At 38.3% G+C, this 24,388-nt stretch overlaps 1 protein-coding gene across 9 annotated transcripts in view; it reads right to left on the minus strand.

The window, feature by feature from the left end:
- Positions 1–24,388, minus strand: part of NLGN1 (neuroligin 1) — a 477,276-nt gene that overhangs the window by 311,037 nt on the left and 141,851 nt on the right. For 5 of the 9 annotated variants that reach the window (XM_061452521.1, XM_061452520.1, XM_061452522.1 and 2 more), the window contains exons 2-3: positions 20,608–21,413; positions 20,104–20,163 (exon numbers count right to left, since the gene is read on the minus strand). In XM_061452521.1, coding sequence (XP_061308505.1) covers positions 20,104–20,163; positions 20,608–21,100 — 553 coding nt within the window. In that variant the 5' untranslated portion in view covers positions 21,101–21,413. The remainder of the gene's footprint in view (positions 1–20,103; positions 20,164–20,607; positions 21,414–24,388) is intronic. The other 4 variants (XM_061452527.1, XM_061452525.1, XM_061452526.1 and 1 more) reach the window with 1 other exon arrangement.

Consider the following 24,388-nt stretch of genomic DNA (forward strand, 5'->3'; position numbering starts at 1 on the left):
TAACATCTACCCCATGCCAGCTTTGGAGCAAGGGGCAACACAGGTCCTCCACCAAACAGCTGCAAGAACTTCCTTCACAAGACAAAACAGTGCATTTCTACTTTCTCTGGGAAAACAGCTATGAGGTCTTCACTGAGCTTTTCCAACAAAATTCAGCCTGAAGCTGACACCAGCAGAGACTATTTTAATTGCTCAAGCTTAAATTAAGAAAAACTACAAAAAAAGCAAGCAAATGGGTTATGCAACTCTATCTGTAGGAATGCGTAGCATCAGTACCTGTAATAAATCTGGGGAGAAGCTGTATGCCATGAGAGGAAAGCAAACAGAAGCCACGGACACTATAGTGTACAAACTGGTATGCATGGTCCGGCCAGAGCAGGACAGGATTTTAGGGAATCTGCCTCCAGTTAAAACTACTTCACAAAGTACCCTAGGATTAAAAGTGTTGCTTTTTAAAGAAAACTAAACCAACCAACCAACCAGACCAGCTCCACAGTGTCAGCACAGTACGCTCATGGCTGTTGTGTATCATGAATTATTACATTTTTGGGTGAAGTGTGAATATTTATGGCTGTTGTTCAAAGAAGGATGCTGACTTCCGCTCTAGTCTTTAACTTTACATTACAATTTGCTGCTTCCCACACTTCAGCTTCTGTCAGATTTTCCACTTAAATGTCAACTTTGGTTGTTTTTTTTTCCCAGTGTTTCTGCCATAATATTCATTGGGATTTATGACTGAAATCTTCATTCTAAGAAGAAATATGAAGAGGTAGAGTCAGTTTAAAGATTACCTGCACAAGGGAAGAAAAGAAACAAATAGGTATGCCCTTTTCTTCCCCCTGCTATACATGAAAAAAAGTTTGCTTTGGTTTTTGATTCAGTTTCAAAATACACAAGCTCCTGTTGTTGTTTTTCACATTAGAAATGTGAGACAGGAAAAGCCTAGAGCAGCCAGGAAAATGAGAAATTTTATCAACTCAGAGGCAGACAAAGAGTTGAATTTAACTTCTGAAAGAGAGAATACTAAGAACAAAAAATACTTTAAACAACTGAAGTCCTATTCTCTTAAAGATAGGACCCCAACATAGATAACAGAGGTATTTTTTTCCTGACCCCCAAAAAGACCCTTAAAAGCTCTGGCATTAACTAAATCAAATACTCCCCTCTGCTCAAGATAAGCGAAAATAAATTTAAGAAGATTAAATTTCCAACCCTTCCAATGGTTTTTACACACATAAAGAAAATCATTATCAATTTTTTCACTTTTCTTCAAATTGTATGTATAATTACTTTTTAATATCTATATTAGGCACTGCAGCCAACATACCTCAAATTACCATAATAAAAACAGTAAGAGACACATGCATACTAACATACACACCTAAATAAATCAATACAGAATGCATCTGTGTTGATACACAAGACCTGCTTGCCCCATCAGTGGTAAAACAGCACTACAGCTGGTGGGGAAATTCTGCCTTCTCCTTCCGTGCAATTGCTACGCAGCAGCGGGTGTTTTTTGCTTTCCCTGAAAAATTCAGTGTGCCATAAACTGTGGTCCAGAGCAGTACAGAATGAGGACAAGAAGCCTGATACAACATGGCAGAAGCACTCCTGAAGGCTGAACTGTAATCCTCGGTGTTGCGCTGCTATGAAATTTTTATAGTAATACAAGATTAAATAGGGTTTATCTCTATTTTTTGTAAGAACTTTGCACATCTTTAGTCCTAGAACTATCCATGATGTATAAAGCAGCAATGACTTCTCAAATCTAATTAGTATGTTTTTCTGACTTTTCTACTTTACGGATTTCTGTCAGTATGAGGAAGGAAAATGAAGAAATTGGTTCGCTTTGATTTCAGTTGGGTCCAAGTTAATTTTTGTCTCAGACAGCCCTGTGCTATTGCATGACAGAGTATCTGAGACACAGAAATCTAAAGAACTGCAGTTTAATAAATATTAATATCATTAAAAATCCATAAAATACACTCTTGCTTTTATTTTTATATTGCTTTGATCTACAAACCCTAAAAAATCATCTTAATTTTATCTAGCAATGATTCTTTAATAAGCAGCATGTATTTGCAGTATCACCATTTTAGCAGTGATCTCAGCTACTACAAGAGTAACTCCCAATCCCAAAGTAATCAATAGGTTACTACATGTCTGTCTTATAATTATTAATCTGAATACCATTTTGTTAAAAATGTACAACACACTTTCTTACTGCTTTTTAAATAAAACAGGAGAGAAAATCTACATCTGCCTCCTGAAACTGTTGGGTACCAGAGTTTTTAGCTGCTATGCTTCACTTGGAGCAGAATTTTAAAACTATAGGCACCACCATATGCCCAAAGACACAGATATAACTAAGAACGTAGAGTCATATCAGCCATATGTTCAATGTAAAAATTGCAAGTTATTTTAATTGTGGAAACCAAGAAAACTTACTCCCAAAGCTGAAAATGCCTGAAAAGTATTCTTTTATTTACCTTTTTTTGGTTTTGCGTTTGTGTTTGGGGTTTTTTAAGGAAATGAGTTTTTTAATCAGTAAGTGTGAGCATTATTTTCCTAATCACAAGAAAGGAGGGCAAAATCGCATCAGAATCTGGATTACATCAGACTGGCAGCAAGATAAGGTCAATTAGGAATCAGATTTTTGCTAATTCAGGTCTCTGTTTTATTACTGTGAGGAATCACTCTGATTCACTAAAGAGAGCAAAACAATAAAGCAGTTCAACCCTGCCTACCCCAGGCCATAAAATTAATATGGATATTGAAAAGCCAGGCTCATAGAAACACTGGCATTAATGCAGTTGTCACTGTATTACATACAATCTAAACCTCCTTTAAAAAATTTCTGGGCCATTAAGATAACAGAGATCTTAAAATAAGGGCAATAATTTTGTCGCATCTGCTGGTGGAACAGATGACACAGTGACTCCAAGAAAGACATAAAAGTCATTTTAATTATCTCTTCTTTGAAGGAGTCATTGGCTCAAGCCAGACAGCGTGGATCCAAATCTGAAGTTTTGCAAAGCTCAAGGTGAACCCCAGATGTGTTGTTAAGTCCCTGTCTACTTACATAAAGTCAGCTATCAGGGACATCAGCTCTTTCTACAAAACCACTAAGCACTTAACATCTGCTTGAACAGTCAGCATCTTGGGCGTGCTGCTGGATCTGTGAAGTCTCGCCCTGAAAGCAGCTAACAAATCATAACTGCTTGTTCTGTGGAACAGCATTTCATCGGCACCAGGTGCAAACTCAGATCAAAAGGAGGTGTGGGTAGTGTTCACAGTTAGCAAAACACTGCATTTTTCCCACTCTTCCGAACTGAAATCATGATAGGTTCAATACAGTTTGTTCTGTGGCTTCAGTGTGTATAATGCTACAATTCAAACATGAATCTATTTCATACAATTGTTTCCTAATTTTTTCAGCACTGCGTGAATGCCTTTCTAAATACATGCAAATATAAAGCTGTCCAGGTGACACACTAAAAATACAATCAAAGCTGCTGCTTTCATAAAAGCAATTACCAATCAGTCATGTTGCAATAGATGACAGCCTCAAGAGGCCTGCTGCACAGGCAGGGAAGTAACTGCAACTTACGTTCCAGTCAAATATTCTGTTCTTTAATGCTATTTTGTTATAACAGGCAAGTACAAGGTTGCTGAGTATGTATTAATTTATCTGTATAGCTTTTGGCTGATCTTTTTGTCCGCAGGCTTAAATGCATATACTCCATGACTGCACCTTAGAACATTCCCTCTTCAAGTTAGTGAAAAGAAAGTTACAGTAAATAAGCAAATAAATGCGACTGACAGTAAAGGCAGCCAACAGCAATGTCTTGTTAGCTCAGGATGAAAGTACATGACCATATCAATATTTGTCTTGCTCAGAATTCATAGTGACTACAATGATGGCTACTGATGCCCCAAAGGGGCCTGCAAGAAATGTGAAGGGGAACTTTTTAGAAGAACATGTAGGGACAGTACAATGGGGAATGGCTTTAAAGTGAAAGAGGGAAGATTTAGATTAGATATAAGGAAGAAGTTCTTTGCTATGAGTGTAGTGAGGCACTGGCACAGGTTGCCCAGAGAAGCTGTGGCTGCCCCATCCCTGGCAATTCAAAGCCAGATTGGATGGGGCTTTGAGCAACCTGATCTAGTGGAAGGTGTCCCTGCCCATAGCAGGGTGATTGGAACTAGATGAGCTTCAAGGTTGCTTCCAACCCAAACCATTCTATGATTCATTCTATGATTCTATAATACCACACAGTGTGTCATACCACAACAAAGTTGCTGGCAAATAAGGTCAGCACCTGTGGATTTCTGTAATTAAGTCTAGTCTATTCATTTCTGGTCATCATGTGTTGTTTAGATACACTTTTATTCTTTGTGCTCATCCTTTCATGCACCTGAAAATAAAATCATATTATGAAAAAAAAGGAGAAAATTGTCATAATTCTACACAAGGATAGGGACTGAGTTCCAAACACAGCCTCAGTGGGCATCTAATGCAGCACTTTGACATCACACTGCTGCCTCTGGAAGGGACAGAAATACAGCAGGTACTCCCACTGGCCCAAAGAAAGCCCTGTGCTAGAGGCTGAATGTGTCATTAATTCTTCTGACAGGGCCACTTCCCATAGTTTCATATGACTTTTGGAAACAATCACTAACTGGCTCACACATGAACTAGCCATGGTGGAGAGACAGACCTGCTCAATCTTCCACCTGAAACATGCGCTTGCCTCTGCCACCCATTGAGTTAAATGATTATATTCAGGAGCTGAAAGAGCACCACTAAGATGCCAAGTAGTAAACACACAAATCAGGTCAATCCTTTTGCTTTCCTTGTAATCCCTCTGCGTTATTTGTTACTGGCTTTTATTGCTGCCTCTTTCTCCTCTTCGAGCACTCTGTGCATGCATCCAAACATTCCTGCTCCCCTTCTCCTTCACACCATGTATTACGGCAATCCTTTCTTATCAAAACTCCTGTATTCTGCACTACTTTACTACATCCACTGGCTTTATATCTTCCCCTCTGTTGCCTTTTCTTCACTGTAAATTCTCTAGAGCAGGGAACTTGTTTTCTCCAAGTTTGTACTAAAGCCTGTAAATTTACAGCACTCTAGGAATGTTTGATAACAGCATGTAAATAATTAATAAAAGCTGCAGCAACCTTTTCTTTTTCCCTATTTGGAGGCTGTAAGGCAGCAAGACCAGTGGGAGGCAGAAAATATTTCATGGGCTAAGATAAAATGTGATTCTCACCCCTATGGGGGGTAACTGACTGACAAACACTTGCACTTAGGAAAGATCAGGATTAAGTTGTGCAGGAATTAAAGACAAGAAGCATTGCTTCAGCTATATGAACCATAAAAGCAGCCCAGAAGCATCATAAACAGCCCGGGCCAAAAAAATAAATATACAATAAAAAGAATTGAATGTTTTAATTTCAGCTCCACAATGATATACAGTCTCTTTACCCTCTCTTGTGTGTGACTTTGCAGAAGTCCTCTCTTTTGTCCTAGTTGCTCCATCTTCAATGGAAAGCAAATAATTAAAGCATATAGTGGCAAATGTATAGCTCATGATCCTGCAGCCTTAAAGAGGCAGCAAATGTTTCTAAAATAAAATAAAAATGAAAAAAAAAGGGGGAGGTGGAAACATGAAATAAAGACAAATCAGACACAATAAGACTATGAGAGCAGGAAACAAAAAAAGTATAGAAAATGGTAAAAGAGATTTTTTTATTGTAGGAGAGGCTATGATACAAGATCTATCAAGACAGCAAGAATGGAGAAAAAAGGAACAAAGAAAGGGAAAAGATACTTATGCATATCAGGCACAATTTTCAAAATCTACCAAACATTCAAATCCCCTCTATCTGCCTCCAACCTTATGTCTGTTCATGTTGTAGAGATGGAAATTCATGCCTGGTCTTGTAAAACTTGATTTGAATTTTATGATTGACATTTTATGTGGCTACCAATTTACCCACTGAGTGCAAATGGTTACAGGTGCTTTCCATTGGAGCACAACTGAAAGGACTTTATGGATTTTTCTGCAAAATAATCAATAATGTAATCCTGACGCTTATGTCAGTTTTGACACTAAATTTCCTAGCTTATGAAGGCAATCAAGTACTTTGGCACCAAAGAATAGTAACTGCACGCAAAGAAATTTGAACCTGAAAAGTGCAGGGACAAAACCAGAAGCCACTATGTCTAGCACTGAATGCTTAATCAGGCGAAACATCATAAAAACACAGCAAAAAAAGGGGAGTAAATTACTTGATTTTAGTGCAGTCAAGTCTTCAAAATTAGTTCTCTTTTAGAACAGAGACATAATGACTAGCTTTTGAATAGATATTGGCACAGCAGGGCACACAAAAGCCCTGATTAGCTACTGTATGATGGAATATTCCGTTAATATTTGTTCTATTTTGGTGTTGATTTTTTGACCTTTCCTCTTTGACTTTAATTGGTCAAAATCCAAACTTTTCTGTGTTAAATACCAGATAACTCTTTCTAAATTACCAGAATGCCAGGTCACATGCTGCAATAAAGATAGGGGGAAAGGCACTTGGCAGTTTTTTCTGTCACTTTTTCAAACTCAGCTACTTTTGAAATAGTAAGCAATATTCATAACAGTTGCAGCACCACCTGCGATGCCAACAGTTCTCAAACTAGTTTTAGGGAAAGAAAAAAAAAAAACAAACCAAACAGGAACTATGTTATGTCAAGCCTGATCCAGATGTTCTGCACTTTCACTGAAAAAAAGAGCAGGTATACTACAACTGCAAAACTTCTATGTCAGTATTCTGTAAGAAAAGAATGTGATACAGTCTTGCTCTAGATTTTAATATTTGGCAAAACCTGCAGAAGCTTCTTTGTTAACTCCTAAGCTGGTGATAACCTGGTGATTTTTTCACCTCTGCATTTACAATCAATATGGGAAAATACTTCACAGCCTTTCAGAGCTCTAGCTGCTGTTGGAATACTGTATAAGAGCCATCTCACTGACTGATTTACGTCCACAACTCCTCTTCCAAGAGCTTCCTCCCCAAATTACACATGCTAATGATTTTCTATGCAAAATTTAACAACCTAATAGGCTGAACAAGTCAAATGAAAATACACTAATTGTTGCCTTTGACGTATGCTATTCTGCCAATTCTCTCATGAAAAGAGTATATTAGCATTAGCTGGAGTACTTACTAATACATATAGATAAAGGAAGAAAAGCCCATAGACTGATAGATACATATGTTAAGAAAACAACACTGCAGGCTGTAGAAAACACAGCTTCAAGAATTAGGATTTACACAAATGGCTATTATACACCAGAAACCCATTTACACCAGAGCCCCGAAAACTACCACGGAATAAATCAAAAACCTTTATCTGAATTACCTAGTGTTGGTTCGTAACACTGGGTTTATGCGGCAAAAGCAGTCAAAATAAGATTCAACAGTGAAAATAATAAATACAGAATGAGGTTAAGAGAGATAATAAAAGGCTGGAAAGAGAGCAGAAGGCTTCCTGCCCAACCCCAGAGATCTGAGATGAGCTCCCCCGAGAAAAAGCCAAATTGCTTTCTGAAGTAAGATTTCCACATGTATGTATTTTCTCACCTAGAGCAGAAGCAATAACATGGTTTAGCCTATGACCAACATCACAGAGAGCACTTTACGGTAGAAATTGGTTTATTCTGCTCTCCAGCCCAGTTCTGAGCATGAGGCTTGGTGGCACGGCAGTCTTAACACATGTAAATGAAACAGAGGCAAACAAACAATAAGGAAGTAAAATATTTTCTAAAGAAATACAGTGACACAAGATTACTTCCTATTGCTTTGTCTTTAAGAGTTTGCTTATAATGATTTGATAATCTAACCTAATTGATCTCCCCAAGTACTTCTATGGCTCTAATCAGTGTAGTATCTGATTAGTGGAACAGATCCATACTTTATCTCCAGATTTAATAACTAAATCTATACTTGAAATAGAGTCACACAAGTTCACCAGAGGCAGAGGGCCAGATGCTGCTTAGCCAGGGGAGGAGGGAGAGAATGGAAAAAGGCCACAGAGGTCCAGAATGACTAGAAAGACAGAGCTGGCTTTGTGTCAAATCATCCCTCTGCAACCAGGCTACATTTAGACAGAACCAAAGGGTAACAGAAGTAAAGCAGAAATGTGACATAACTAATGGGGGCAGAACCAAAAATGAGCTACTCTCCATGGCCTGCTTTCCTTCAAACTGTCTTCTTCACAAGCATAAAGTAAATGTAATTATCATCGTTTTTTTATTCGCTTCCAGACTAACACTTCATCAGCCTGAAAATTATGACATTTCCTGAATATGTTTCAATGGCTTCTTAACCTTTCTAGTTCCTGAGCGCTGGTACAATGTCATGCTGCACTTAAGAGATTTCAGCAGTGAAGTGGTTAACACAAAATCGCTAATATAACAACAGCATTCATGGAGCCAGATAATCACTCACACAGAACTTCAATCCAAAGTCACTTAAAGATCAAAAGAAACCACTCTATTTCTTTAAGGAAGTGACAGCATTTAGAATAACATTCATAATTCAAACAACAGGCAAAAATCTGATTTACTGCTGAATATATCTATTTTTAATGGAGCAGCATTAAGGGCTAGCTTTTGCTCTGCCTTAGCTCAAAACTATTTTGTGGCATGTCCTCTAACACACGCTCAGGCGCTGGACAGAGAGGGGTAACAGCCAGGCCACTTGCACAATGCAAATATCAAGCATGGAAGGGATACAGAGCAATTCTTGTAATTTGTTTCTTCCTCTCATTTGACTGCGGCTTCCTTGTTGCACTGATACTCAGCCAAACTAGCTTGCAGTTTGAGTTATGTTGAAACTCTGGGCAGAAAAACAGCAACTGATATATATTAGCAAACTCTGGAGAGAAAAACAGTTTCTGCCACTAAGAACTGCAGTGTGGAACTGTGAACTGCCTTCTTCTTGGTCTTACTTGGTCTAAAGGGAAGTAGCCCTTTAATCCTACTTCTGTGCTTGGTTTGCACACAGCCTGGCAGTCTACACCTGCTTCAACGTGTGTCAGGAGCCTTCTTTGCTGTCAAATCCCCTTCCTTGCTTCTTTCAGCTCATCTTCTGTCTCCCAGTTCACCTCTGCAAGCAAATGTCCCTCTCGTGCCTAACTGCATTCCAGCAGCCATCTTTCAAAGACGTCAAGAAAAGAAAGAAAATCAGCCTGTCAAAAACACATGACTGTTTCACAGTTCAAGGGGCAATGGTCTCTGTCACATGTGAATGACAGAATATAATGCACACAGAAGGGGAAATGAGGGATTTCTGCTAACAGGCCCAGATTCAGGATTGTGAGGATTTTTACCTGTGACCTCCTCAGCAGTCACCCTTGTCTCTATAACTCCAGCACCCATCCCATGATCTGGTATCATAATGTGCTTTTGGCCAGGTAATACCTCCAATACTTGAACGGCAACACTGCAAGAATCGCCAGTTAATCAAGGGTTTCATTGCACTTTAAAGAAAAGATAATTGATGCATCTTTTGTTTCTTTCTTTAGGTGAGACTTCATTTACAGAGACTTCATATAAAAGGAACTGCAGGTGCTTCAGCATTTAAGTACAGCAATTACTTTTTGTTTCAAAAGTTATTGTTTCCAGCAAAAGTAATCCATTTATCATTAACAAACAGCTCAGTGACTGAAAAGTGTAGAAAAAAACCCTTACTTCCCTTTGATGTTCCACATAGCACAGCTGTTAATTGATTCCTATGGAGACCTACTTCATCTGAGCTTAGCATTAAAGAGAAACAGGGAACAGACTAAGATTTTGAAATCTGGGTTTACAACCTGATGATTTCTTGTGAAATTTTCCAAAAAAATCCTGCCTCTATGGCAGACATATAGAGCAATATTTCATGGATCCAAAGTGCTATATATATAGATCATGGGACACTGTCATTAACAAAAGCAGTCTTGGAGTAAGTAGATCTGAAAAATCTGCCCTTTGGCTCACGAGTGGCTTAGAGCTGGCCTTCAGCAGCTAAATTCAGACATTAAAAAAAGTACAAATTCCTTTTGTCACTTTAAAATAAATATGAAAACATCTGAATCAATATCAATTTTGCAATCAAGTAAGATAAATTGTAATTGCTTTGCTTTGACCCTTCAAATCTGTTTAGGACTGTATAAATATCCACCTATACACAGATAAACACGTTTCACATTCCCTTACCTCCAGGTGCACCTTGTTAAAACTATTGCTTTGGGAATGAGGATTCTCAGAGACCATAAACTCTCACTGGTTCAGCTAGATCCAGCTGGTGAATGGTATGTTCTGTTTGCTGCTCACAATGTTAATATTAAAGACTGAAAAGCAGAGTAGGGTTGGCAGACATGAAAAAACTCCCTGCCAGGGCACTGGAAGGAAGCTTGACAACAACGGTGGTGCTCAGCTTCTCGTTAAAGTGCAGCAAGTCCTTAGAAAAGCACCATAACCACATGACAAAATCGGTTCTTGTGTTGCCTACCTCAGCAAAGAACCTAGACACAAGATGGTACAAACAGGGAGCTCCTCTCCAGGCCACAGATGGATGGTCTTTCTTCAGCTTGCGGCATGGTAAGACATTATTGCTACCTCTAGGATCTCCTGCCTCTTGGAGCTTTGTATATATTCTTTTGTGGGACATTAAAATTCTGCATTAGAGTAGACCCTGCAAACCTTTCTTAATCACACTTGAGCAAAAATGAGCTGACATGTATTAAGTGAATTGAAAAGGTTTGCCAACCTGCCTGAATGCATCTGAAGTAACTGGGAAAAATGTGCATGAGTCATTCCCCTAACAAAATTGTGAGCAAAGACTGGAGGAGGAGCCCCAGCTGGCAGGTGGGAGGTAAGCAGCCGGGTGCAAGAGAGATGGGAGGCCCCTCCAGTTGGTTTGCAGATAGCTCCAGTCTGCCCAGAGCCGCAGCCCGACAGCCGGTTGCCGTCTTTAGAAGCAAAACCGAAGTGGATGCCATGGTAAAGGTGGCTGCATAGTTGCCAGTCATGCCATAGCTGCGCTGTTATGCACCCTTCACTTAAGAACACACTATATGAAATGTAAAAGAACAGACTGATAAAATAAACCTAAAAATTATATATGCCTTACTGCCCCTTTCAATGACTTTTAAAATTAATTGAAGGAAGAGAGATCATCTGTATATTGCAGAAGGCTGACACTAAAGACAAAAAGAAATCTGTGATCCCGAGGTTTTGGTAGATTCTGTCATATGCTACTCCTGCTCATCACTCCCCACCCACCTGGAAGGAGAGAAAGGGAGACACTCCATAGGGTTCCTCTGTATCCCCACATCCTGTGCTTGGAGCATCCCATGCATCTGTGCTCCAAGAGGAATTTTTCTCTTTCCCCAACACCTGGAGCTGCATGACTTGGACATTCATATATATAAGCAGATCATCAAAACTCAGCATGCAATGAAAACCTCACTGTATTTAGTGGAGCCTTTTCATCAGCTTGAACCAACTGTTGGATAGGTTTTTCCCTGTGTATAGAAGAAGGAGGCCTAAGTACACTCTGCACTTGCACATAGAGCCTATTTGCTCTGGGCTGAGTCTTCTTGAAAGCTTCAGCAAGCTGTGCAATCTTCTTCGTACACAATGCACCTTTCCATTAAAAATCTGCAGACAGTTTTTAGACGTAAGAATATAGAGAACTGAAAATAAAGACAGAAAGGCAAGAGAGGCAAATCCTTTCCCAAGAGCTATGTGAAGTCTTTTCTCAAAATAACTTTGGAGGGATTTTACTGCCAGTTTATAATGTGGATGAATCACTTCTGATATTTCTGATAAAACAATATTCAAAACTTCAAAATCACTTCCAATTCATTTATGCCACCATTTAATTACGGCTTCTGCAACATGTTACAAGGACGTCATTATCCCCTATAATTGCATAATAATTACAATTTTTAATGAAATAATTGCAAGTACACTAGATGTGTAGATGTAATTATGGTAATTACATAAATACCTGATTTTCAGCTAATAATTAAAGAAGGCCTTTACAAAACCAGTAAATTTAACAAATGGAAGCTTTCCAGAAACAAATACAAATAATAAATTGTTGTCTCCTGTAGTTTTCGCCTTACGACATTATATCTCCCTATATATACGATGCGATTTTCCACACATTATAATATTTATAAAATGTGGATTAAAAAATATATTTAAATAAATATTAAATCATACCAAAACACCTCCATACTTCACGCCTACGGGGCCTGATCCAAAAACACCAACACTAATTGTAGTTCAAACCTAATAATCCTGCAGTAGCTCAGCAACTCATAAGACACTGAACTGCAGATTACCACTGAGTGAAGAAAGATGTGAACAAGTTCCCACAACACATACAAACTGTACTCTGAGTCCTTTTCAACAAAAGGGACAGATCTTGGACTACCATAAAATGTGTCTTTTTGGTCTACCGGCTATACTTCTGCTAACACGAAGACCTCACAGAAGATTTATTCTCCCTCTGGCTCCCTGCGTGGACAACCATTTACAAAGCAATGATATTTCAATAAAGAAACTTCTTCCAGAGCTTTATCAGCTGAAGAACCAGAAATTACTCAGCCAGGTGATTTTCCTGCTCTTCAAACACATTCTTAAGACTAAACTTATTATGTGTTTACTGTACTATTAGTATGAACAGGAAAGGCAAAAGCCATCCTCAATAAAAAGCACACAGAAAACTCTGCCAGTGCAGGTTCTGATTGCTTCTGTGATAGCATAAAGGGATATTAAAAGAATTCCCACAGCAGAGGAATTAGCAGTGTGATTTACTGTTGCTGCTGAAATACTTCAAAACACTTTTGCAAAACTCTGGAAGGGAAAATCAGCTGCAGCACCTGCACTATGCCACTTCCACATCTTACAACTTCTGGACTCACAACAGCCCTGATGTGGTTCTGATTCTGGCCAGAGACCACTCTGGTCCCAGCAATGTTTTAGAATTTAGGTGCAAACATGGCTTAAGGTCAGCTTTGTCCCATTTCCCTTAGCTTTGTATTGCTCAGTACTGCTTCTTTTTAGGATAAATCTTCATTATCACAAGTATGAGAAAGTAAAATACTAGATATTAATATTAAACCAGAAGGAAATGGTTTGATATCCCAAAAACAAATCTCATTTATGTTAAGCTCATTAAAGCAATTGGTTTCTGAATGCAGAGTATAATTAATACTACTACACAAATCAAAGTAGAGGAGACATGTAAATTTGACAACATAAAGGAAATAATAATGAAGAGAACTAAAGAATTATAAGTGAAAAGAATCTGAAAAAAAAGAAACCAAAATTATACTGGAGCAATACTGAAGTTATAAGGAGATTACCAGCATTATACTTGCGATGATCCTTAAGAACGGTTTGACATATGTAAGCATCATGGTGCAAGCTTAAAAATTATTTAAAGAATACTAAAAATATTTGTATCCCTGCGTACTATAAGGAAACAAAGAAATTAAAAGCATGAACACAGAGAAGAGCAAATGAATCATATTACAATACAGGGGAAAAATGACAAAAAAAGCAAGAAGGAAAGAATAGTTACCCAAAAGTAGTATCAGTTGCTCAAGTGTTCCTCCTGAAAATGCACAACTATATTATGTAGCTATTTTTAAAAATATTTGTCCATGATGACTTTAATGATAAATTAGAGACTATCAGATTGAAAAGACCATCTCACTGTTGTTTACAGAATACAACTGGTCCAACCTGAGAAAGACCAGGGGAAGAATCACAAACCAGTTTTATCTGACTTACTATTATCAGGGTAACAGTACTATTTTAGAGCCTGCATGTGGGAGGATGTAGAAAATGAAAAGCAAGCAGTAAAATAACGGACAAGGAACGGAATTAGATCAGAATTTAAGACCCGTCAGAGCTATAAGCACTGTCAAGGTATATAAGCAAAGCAATGACAGCACAAAGACTGTGTGGTCAGCAAGAGCCCACAGCCCAACCAACCAGACATTTACAGAGGACTTTGACCAGTGTTGATGGCATTTAAGATGACTGGAGTCTTAAAATGCAGTCTGCAAAGTCTTCTATTGTCAAGCATTGCTTCACCCAGAAAGAGGACTGTAGAAAGTGCATCAGTGTTTAAGCATTTTATTTCAAATATGACATAAACCTACTGCACATCTTTGAAAAAAGCTGCTAACTGACACTAACAGCTTTAGATTGTGAAAGGATGAAAAGGGCTGTACAAGACAATGTTTGCTTCATTATCTTCTTCCATGTATTACGAGCATAATAGGAAATGCTGCAGTGGTACCTAAGGAATGAAAAACAGGAATACAGTGCTTCAAAAAGGAATAGAAAAATAGAACAATCCTGGTCTCTCAGTGCATAGCACTGGAGTTCAGTGCTATGACCACACGACATCCTTGTCTCTAAATTGGAGACCACATGACATCCTTGTCTCTAAATTGAAGAGACATCAATTTGATGGATGGACCACTCGATGGATAAAGAACTGGCTGGATGGCCGCACACAAAGAGTTGTCGTCAACGGCTCAATGTTCAGCTGGAGACCAGTAATGAGTGGTGTCCCTCAGGGATCGGTGTTGGGACCGGCCTTGTTCAACATCTTTGTCGCTGACATGGACAGTGCGATTGAGTGTGCCCTCAGCAAGTTTGCCAATGACACCAAGCTGTGTGGTTCGGTTGATATGCTGGAGGGAAGGAATGCCATCCAGAGGGACCTTGACATGCTTGTGAGGTGGGCTAATGCCCGTATCCTGGGCTGCATCAAAAGGAGCGTGACCAGCAGGTCAAAGGAGGTGATCCTGCCCCTCTACTCTGCTCTCGTGAGACCTCACTTGGAGTATTGTGTGCAGTTTTGGTGTCCTCAACATAAAAAGGACATGGAACTGTTGGAACAAGTTCAGAGAAGGGCCACAAGGATGATCAGGGGACTGGAGCACCTCCTGTATGAAGATAGGCTGAGGAAGTTGGGGCTGTTCAGCCTGGAGAAGAGAAGGCTGCATGGAGACCTCATAGCAGCCTTCCAGTATCTGAAGGGGGCCTATAGGGATGCTGGGGATGGATTCTTCATTAGGGGCTGTAGTGATAGGACAAGGGGTAACAGGTTAAAACTTATACAGGGGAAGTTTAGATTGGATATAAGGAGGAAATTCTTTCCTGTTAGGGTGGTGAGGCACAGGAATGGGTTGCTTAGGGAGGTTGTGAATGCTCCATCCCTGGCGGTGCTCAAGACCAGGTTGGACAAGGCCTTGGATGATATGGTTTAGCGTGAGGTGTCCCTGCCCATGGCAGCGGGGTTGGAACTAGATGATCTTAAGGGCCTTTCCGACCCTAACGATTCTATGATTCTACGATTCTATGATTTGTTCCTGCTGATACTTCTGGGATGAATTTTGACCTCACAAGACCAGGACAAGGATGAGGGCTCTTCAGCCAGGAGCCAGCACGGGTGAATGGAGACAAAATTTCTAAACATGCGCAGCCAACCGCTGATACAAATATCCTACAGAAAAATAATTCATTATGAATTTTTCAGAGTGGCCTACTGAAGACACACACCCTATGTAATGGCAGATATACACACCAAAATACGCACTAAGGTAACTCTTTGGGCTTTTACACTCACTCTGAAGTCACCATGAGCCCTGGTAAATGCTCCGTAAGTGCACATTCTTAACCTACTGGCAATGCAATGGATTTTGACATAGCTCACTCTATGGTGATGGAGGCTCACACCTTCGATTTCATACTTTTCATTTATATGGCCACAGGGAAAGAATATTTCAATCATTTTTTACAATATAATATCTAGAAGTCAATTACTTCAATATAATTTTCTACATTACATAGAGAAAAAAGAATCTAATAATCAAATAATATATTTTGCCAGTGGAAATACACATTTTAACAGGTCTCAGCTTGTCCTTTTCTGGTTGATTTCAGAGCTGAAACAGGTAATACAGAAAGAAGTTCATTTCATGAAGTCCATAGGAACTGCTCATGTTGCATTAATTCCTCTTTTCCAAAACCTGGTAAGCGAACGGTCCAGGGAAAGTTAAATGAAGTACTGGAACACCCAACAGAAACACAGGGTAACAGTCTAAATTTCTGCTTAGATTTGTAAAAAATATTTCAGATTGCTGAGCTTAAAAGCCTTAAAGTTATCAGTGCCATTTACAAATCACAATTGATGTAACATATTTTCTATTGAAAACAATGAATGATCAAAGCAGGGTAAGATTACAGCGCTGCGATTTGTGTTTCACTTCCAAGAATGTATATGTATGAATGTATATGTATGGGTGTGTATATGTTCCTATGTGTTCATAGTAACCACAGCCCTAAGCCAGAAAGTACGGTGTTGGGAGCTTTGCTTTGAAAATCAAGTAGCCTATTAGGGGGCATAAATATTAATAGAGCTGTCTAATCCTACATTCTCAGATGAGGTAGTTCAGATCATGATTCTTTGCATTTAAAATTTATTCACTGCACCGACCAGAATAGGAAACAGAATCCACATGTGAAGAAGTCACTGATATTGGGAAGTCGCTTAGCCACTGTTAATTCCTAAACATAAAAGTAAGGATTAAGTAATTTCTTTCTTTATTCTACCCCCAATTCTCCTACAAAAGTATAAAATATTGTATGTGCCTAGTTGCATGACACTGAGTATGTATCATATTCTCTACAAAAGCTGCACCTCCATGTTTTCACATTCAGGTATCTTCAGCCAATATGAAGGCTTTAGTACAAGTTCATGAGAAAGAGCATACTCTCATCCCAAGTGCAGAACACACAATACCTGGGGTTTCTTTAAGTGGTCATATTAGTAATCATTTTCAAATTATCTTTATATAGGCATCATTAAAGTAAGAAATTCATGCTGCAAACTACTGCAATGCAAATAAATTAATATATAGTATTAAGAAAGCACAGGCATGCAGCTAGAGCAAGACATACAGTCCTCTTAAGAGGTAAGTTACCCTATCATTCTGGATCACCAGTAAAATATTTTTGCTTTGACTATAAAGTAAAAGGGAGTTCTGAAATACCAAACAGAGTGCAAAACTATTTAAGTATGCCCCAGAAATGATGCAAAAGTTTGACAGGAAATAACACATAATCAACAATGTAATGAGTATCAAACAGTAAAATGGTGTTTTCTGCAATATCACCTAGGTTCTATTAAAATTTAGACTTATGGGTTCTAACTTCTAAAAAAGCAACACAAAATTAATTAGGTGTCTTTGCACAGGTTTTCTAAAATCAGCCCTAGCAAATACAGAGGTTTCTGCTTATATACGTATCCATAATGGAATTAGTAACATCTGACCTTGACGTACCTGAAGCAAGACATGAGAACAGATGATCTTTATCAGTAAATTGAAGTATACTGAAATACAGACACATGTATTTATCAAAAAGCATACTGTATTGTCACATTCCTTTTGACCTGGCTCCAGCTGGTCCTTTTGTAGTCTCTGCAGTGCGCATATCCAAAACCTACCAACAGGTCGTAATGGCTATAATGCTCACTACAATCTCTAGCATAACTCATGGATAGAATTCTTTTCATTTCTGCATCTATCTGTCATCATCAGAATACTCCATTCTTCAAAATTTTTACTCTTCTCATGTCCCTCAGTTGACAACTAAGTACAGATACTGATTTATTTATCTAATCCCATCTCTTTCATGCAATGAGAAAGAATCAAACAATATATAAAATAGCACACAGTTGTTGGTTCAATCACTTTGAACTTACATATCTTTGATTAATTAAAAAGATGGTGTAAAGGTCTGCCTCTTATTTTCATATTTTCTCTTTCCAGTAATTTTCATCCCTAAATGCAATGAAATGACTGTAAACTAAAAATCCCACGAGAGAAAACAATATTGGGCCTTTCTTCTTTTTCACACAAACTCAATGCTATTTCTAAGCTGCTGCTGCTAAGATGCTTTGATGCTATTGCAACTTTGTTCTACAACATGATTCCTTTTACTACAGGGCATGGGGGAAATCCAAGCCAAGGCTAATCTTAGGTTATAAACAGGTGAGTAGAGCATGAGTTACTTGGAGAACAGAGATTATTACAACTATGCCAACTGCCCAGGCTGAAGGTATTCAGGAGTTCTCTGCACTTGTCAGCAGGGAAAGGTGGGGTTTTTATTGTGCTGTGTGTGCAGTGAATTTAACTGGAAAGGTACCTACTGAATTTCAAATACTCTCTTGATTCTCCTTCAGGCACACAGGACAATAAACACGACTTCCTCATTTCCTGGGCTCTCCCTCCCTTTATTTTTGCTGGTTTTCCGAATTTGTTTTTTCAATATTCTCTCCTAGTAAAAGATGTTTTCTTAGGACAGTGATGGAGATCTGCATCTTTATTTATGACTTTGTGAATCAGCGTCTGGGTGATAGGAAGTGAAAGTTGCTCAGCTAATTACACACGCCTGATGAACTGCATAATAACTGCTGCAGCACTGCACATTAATTGAATGCACATAAATGACAGCAGTTATTCTAACTTGAATGATGTGTGAAGAAGTGACGTTGCTCACAGTACCCGGATTATCTTTGTTTCCAATTTTGGGAATCCAGCATAAACAACTGTATTTTTTACAGCACAGAACAAAATTTCCCTAATAGAAAACAGTAAAAGTCACCTCAAAGCCCAGCACTTTAAAAACAAATTGTCTTAAGTCACTGAAAGTGGATTTATACATCTAAAAAAGCATACACTGAGCAACTACAATTGGCAATAATTAACAGCTAGCTGCAATTACCAGTCAGTAAGAGATGTAAGAGCACAAACCTTGGAAAATAAGGCCACCTTCATTTAGATGACAAGATACTGCCTTAAAAAACTAACACAGAGTTTACAGAGTAGAATGGGGCCTAACTCTAAACAATTTCCTGCTATGACACTTTGCTAAAATGTATCTGTTCTGGAATAACAGGGACATATAGCTACTGGTAGAGAAAATACGTATTACAGCTAATAGGCAACCATGTATGTCCACACTACGCTTTGTTTACCCTCAGAAGTATTCTAGATTCAAATGTAGGCTAGCTATTAAATAACATATTATTTTAAAAAATCATGAAAAGAAATAATCTGCTATAGAACAAACACGTAATATAGTACAAAATCAGTGCTTTAAACTAGTATCAAGTGCCTATTTTAAATCAGTACCAAAATATACTTTCGATATTGTGTCTCAACTGCTTCGGGAATTTGCAAATCTTCACAGAGAATCTGCAAATTCTCCCATGTTACCTAACACGAAAAGGGTAGAAGCCAAGTTTCAAAGCTTCCAAAAGCAGCCTCTTTTCCAAAGTGCCATTTCACAATATTTTAACATTTCCCTACACCCCTATTAAGAGATTTTCGGCTTTACAAAGAGAGTGGTAATCACTTAATGCAGAAAATCAACGCTCACTTTCAGAAACGTGTAAATGGAAAAAAAAAAGTAGTATTTCACATCTACATTTCAGGAAAGTTAACAATGTTCCAAGAAAAAACGGTGTATCATGGAGTAAGTTGATGCAGACTTTCAGTTCTGCTTTGCTATAATATATCACAGCCACCGTGCTATACCACTGGAATATACCACAGTGGAGCCATGCCAGCAACTTCAATGGCAATAGTATTAGGCCCCAGTCATTACGAGCTACCTCCTATGCACGCATATACGACATACTGTATTTATGTATGAGTGACAAACACTCCTCCAAACCATGAGGCCAAGACAGAGAAGCTGCCAATAAGGTCAGCATGAGATAGTGAGAGAGATGATCAGGTGCAACTGAGTTCAGGCTTTACGAATGTTATCTTCTCATCTGCTTTACATGGTCCTCTCCTTAAATACCTTTCTGGCTTCATTAGGACAAGACAGTCCCTAACAGTTCACTTCACAGCATAAGCAAATCAGCCTCTTTCAGCTGTATTATTCATTCTTCCTTTGCAAGGTCTTGATCTTTCCCCCGTATTTTTTGTGTTCACTTTATACATACCTCCTTTTCTACAAATTTTCTTGCCGGGTTTTCTGGCACATTCCTTGGATATTCTTTTGACTGAAAAATGAATAGAAGACTAGAAAATAACATGGAGCTCCATCACAGACAGTAGGAGCATGCAACACCACTATCTAACTTAAATATGACCTGTTTTATTAGGTGCGGAAGACTCTCAACTGGTTGTGCCTGCACATGCAATGGATAAGATGTTGATGCATCTTCCCAGAAGTCAGTGGGTGGCAATGAGAATTAGGCATCAACTTTGACCTAAAAATACACGTGCTGTGGGAGAAAAACAATGAGTGTAGACAGAAAGAAAACCAAAACCAAACCAAAAACCAGGGACAGATACACACACAGAAAAGCAACATGCATACATGTAATATGCTGGCATGCAAACAAAGAAAGCCATGCATGCTACTAGTACACATGAATTAATATTGTTAGAACGTAGAACAGGAAAATAAAAAGATCTCCCTGTTTCGCCTGCTGTTAACTCACCATCCTCGGTTGGGACATAGATATTTAAATAGAGGCAGTCTTCATTCTGATCTTGTACATAGGTGGAAACTACATCCAAATTATTAGTAAACCACACGGGAAGCATGACTTCAGGCAACCTGCCTTCTATAATGTTCTGGGGGCACACTGGAGCATACTGAGTGGTATTTCTGATATTTGCCCAGGGAGACGGAGGCTCAGGAGGTTGAAAGCGGCGCTCCCCTGTTGGAGGGGCAGCATACGGAACCCCAAGAAACTGAATAACTGGCCCCAAAATTTCATTATTAAGTTCCTTCTTAATCCCTCTTATCTTGCCAAAGTTGGTGGTCACCACTGGGTTGGTATCATCCAATTTTTGGGAGGACACAGCTGCAGTGTGAAGCAAAAATCCAAGTATACAAGAAGCAAAAGTGGCATTCAATCCCATGTGTAACAGGCGGACTATCATTGCTCTCCATACACAGTTCAGCCACATGGATCTTGGAAAGGCCATGGTCCCTCATTAGTTGTGTAACTACAGTGAAGCAATTTGATTTGTATCCACTGGTGTAAAAACAGGGCAACCGAAGGAAACAGATCAAGTTTCCTAAATAGGAGCCTGTCAGAAAAATCTCAAAAGGCTTTTCATGCAGTAAGTATCTTCCATTGATTTCACACTTACTGAAGCTGCATCTTCACTCAGCACTATTTATCAGACTACATCCTATTGACAATTCTGTTTTCCATAGCAGCGATATGAAGAAAGCAGCCATTTACTGCAGAATCCCCTCTTATAAATCAAATCCAGTTAGCCGCAGGTCTATATCCTGGAGAAAATGAAAATAAATCATTAGTATGAAAGAGCTAATATGAGCAGAGTGATAACTAGATGCTTCACAAGTTATTTACATACATTACATACATTAATAGTTGCTAGAGTCATGTAAGTAAAATTGCAGTAGTTTATGAGTCCATGAAATGGCGGGTGAAACACTCACTACTGGTTTATCTATAATGTCACCTGCTGAATTTATAGAGATTTTTCAGAAGAAACAGAACTCACAGAAAATACATTTTTAAAATTCACCTTTTTAAAAATTAAGTAATTTGCTCCCAGGCTACATTACATAAGTGTTTATGTTAATGTTTTATTTAACTTAATCAGTTCAGAATCAATTTTCACCTTGTTTGCACAAGTTGATTTTCAAAATGAAAGTAATTATTTTTTAAATCAGAAGATAATGAAATTAAGTTAGACAGGCATACTAAAGACTCAAATGCATTTTATTTCATTAAAAGCAGATTATAATACATATAAACTTTTTGTTGTTCATTTTAAAATACGACTTCTTATTAAAACATTGAGGCAACTGGAATATATTTGTACGGATAACACTAATTACTGTGCTTTTTCATGATAACCTGAATTACCATACTTTATATGGTTTTCTAATTTCACAAGTTTCTGATAGCTGATGAAAAACACCTACAAGAGTGAAATGTTCACATTAACGAAGGACCAAAATGTGCTACCACTAAAGGGAAGGGCAAACTCTGCATTTGCACATAACTGGACCTCAGTGGTCTTTTTTCAAAACTGATTTGGAAAAGGATATAACGAACAGTTTAGGGGTGGAGCTGAACATCAGAATTTTTTCTTCAGACCAATCCTGCATTCCTTATAAACTACTGACTTAAGTGAAAAATGAAAACACATGATGAATGCACCAAATCCCTACCATCCTCAATTTATAACAGAAACAATAAACGTTCCCACAGGACAGGCGAAATCTTATCTTTCATACGCTTGCATGCTGACTGAACAATATCCTAGAAAAACAATCAGTTAGGATCACAGACTGCATAATCTCAAATTCCAGATCTTATTTTCAACTACTTCAGCTCAGAGGTTGTCACACAAAGATGTGTTCCAGCACTTCTGAAAATTGCTCAGGGCATATCGTTATAACTTCCATATTCATGTTAAACGCATTTCCACCACGACTTACAATATACACAACATACCAGTGTAATCTTACACTCCCTATTAAGCAGTGTGTAATGCACAAGAAATGCGTTTTGCTTTGTATAGGGAACATTCTAAACCACTGACTTTTGAAACAGCATTGGCAGCTTTAATGAGGATTGTTTTTTTATCATGTCTATACACACTGTAGAGAGAATTCAAAAGAACGGCTTGTGTAATAGTCAGACTACCCTGCAGTTTGGGTTATTAAAAAGGAGATTGTAAAAGCTATATAGGACAGCAGGAGATTTGGTTCATGTCTAGTGTTCCTTTAGCTCTGAACAATCTATCTCAGGAGGCAATAAGGAGATAGATGAAGCTTTTCTATAATTTTCTCTCTCCCTTTCTTTCTCTACTAATTCTAACAACTTCACTGTGAAACTGCATTAACAAACAGACTTGTATCCTCTATTCTCCAGTTTCAAATTTTCAGTGTTTGCTGGAAACACACCAATTTAGCTGCAGAAAATAATTCCCCAGACTTGATGTACATGTTAGCCTTCAGTTTAATAAACTTACACAGAATGGCATGAAGACAGTTGCCTCTTGGAAGACTGCTGCTTTGTCGCATTTCAAATTTTGAAGGTAGCTGGATATTACTTGAGAAATACATAGGCAAGTGCCAGAATAGAAAGCAGCAAGTATGACTTTGCTCTTCTGGGTTGATGTACAGTAGGTTATGGAAAGATGGAAGCTTTTTACCTAGTGGCATTCAAAAACCTCCACAGATTTAAACCTTTTCCACTAGGTCTTCAAATCCTAGCTTTTCGTTTTTTTCCTGTCTCAAGTGGAAAAATGTAATCTCTCTTCTTTCTCAAATTTAAACTTGTAAATAGCAGGAACTTAACCTCAGTAACCCTCCAGCTAATTTACATGGTCTACGGAGGCCTGAGGACAAACCAAATTCAACATAGCTGTGCCAAACAGCACCCTTCATTTCAAGCTGATGAGTTAGATCAACATGGAAAATTACCAAATTGCTACTAATAAGTCATTTAGCACTTTAAGAGTCTAAGACCTGTTTTCAGATCTAAGACAACTTTTTTATACACTTGATAGCTAAATGGCAAATTCAACGGAAACCCTAGGCCTGGGCTATAGTTTTAAGCTTGTCCGTCAGCTGTTTTGCCATTGCAGCTGAACAGTTCTGCTGTGACCTAAAGTTCTGGTTTGCCTCCAATAAACGAGGTTTTACTGTAAGACAGAGACAGGAGCCTAAAAAGGTAAGAATATAATGCAATACTGTGTTTGGCTATTTTTGATTAACTATTGGGTAGTAGCTGGTGTCAGTGAACAAACTTATAAGCTATACAGGGCAGTAAATTCAAAAGCACTTGCAGAATTGGAATCAACAGATTTGCACTGTATTTGTAACTTAAATTTGGGATTTTTTTTTTTTGTTTTCCTTCACAAGCCTTTCTTTCTAAATGGCTAAGTAACTGTTTATTTTTGAGACTGAGAGGTCAAGCATTCAAGCCTGTCACTGGATGCCCTGAAGCTACAACATTAAAAACATAAATTCACAGAAAGAAAGAGGCTGAGATTACTCAAATCTTTTAAGACTTTTATACCAAATTTTTTTTTCGAGCATTAGACGGAAAGCCAAGAAGGAAATGAGCCTGGGGGGATGTCTTAATTGTTGAGGGTCAATGTCGGACAAAATTTTTTTAGTCCTCCACCAAGTTATCTACATAGGACTATCCCTTGGTATCTGGACTTGACTGAACAGGAATCAGTAGAAAGAGAAGTAATAAATGAGAACAGGAATGATGAGGG

Source organism: Pezoporus flaviventris, unplaced genomic scaffold (assembly GCF_033815535.1).
Source record: "Pezoporus flaviventris isolate CSIRO_AGI_PZ_B2104156 unplaced genomic scaffold, CSIRO_AGI_Pfla_v1 ptg000013l, whole genome shotgun sequence".
Classification (NCBI taxonomy): domain Eukaryota; kingdom Metazoa; phylum Chordata; class Aves; order Psittaciformes; family Psittacidae; genus Pezoporus; species Pezoporus flaviventris.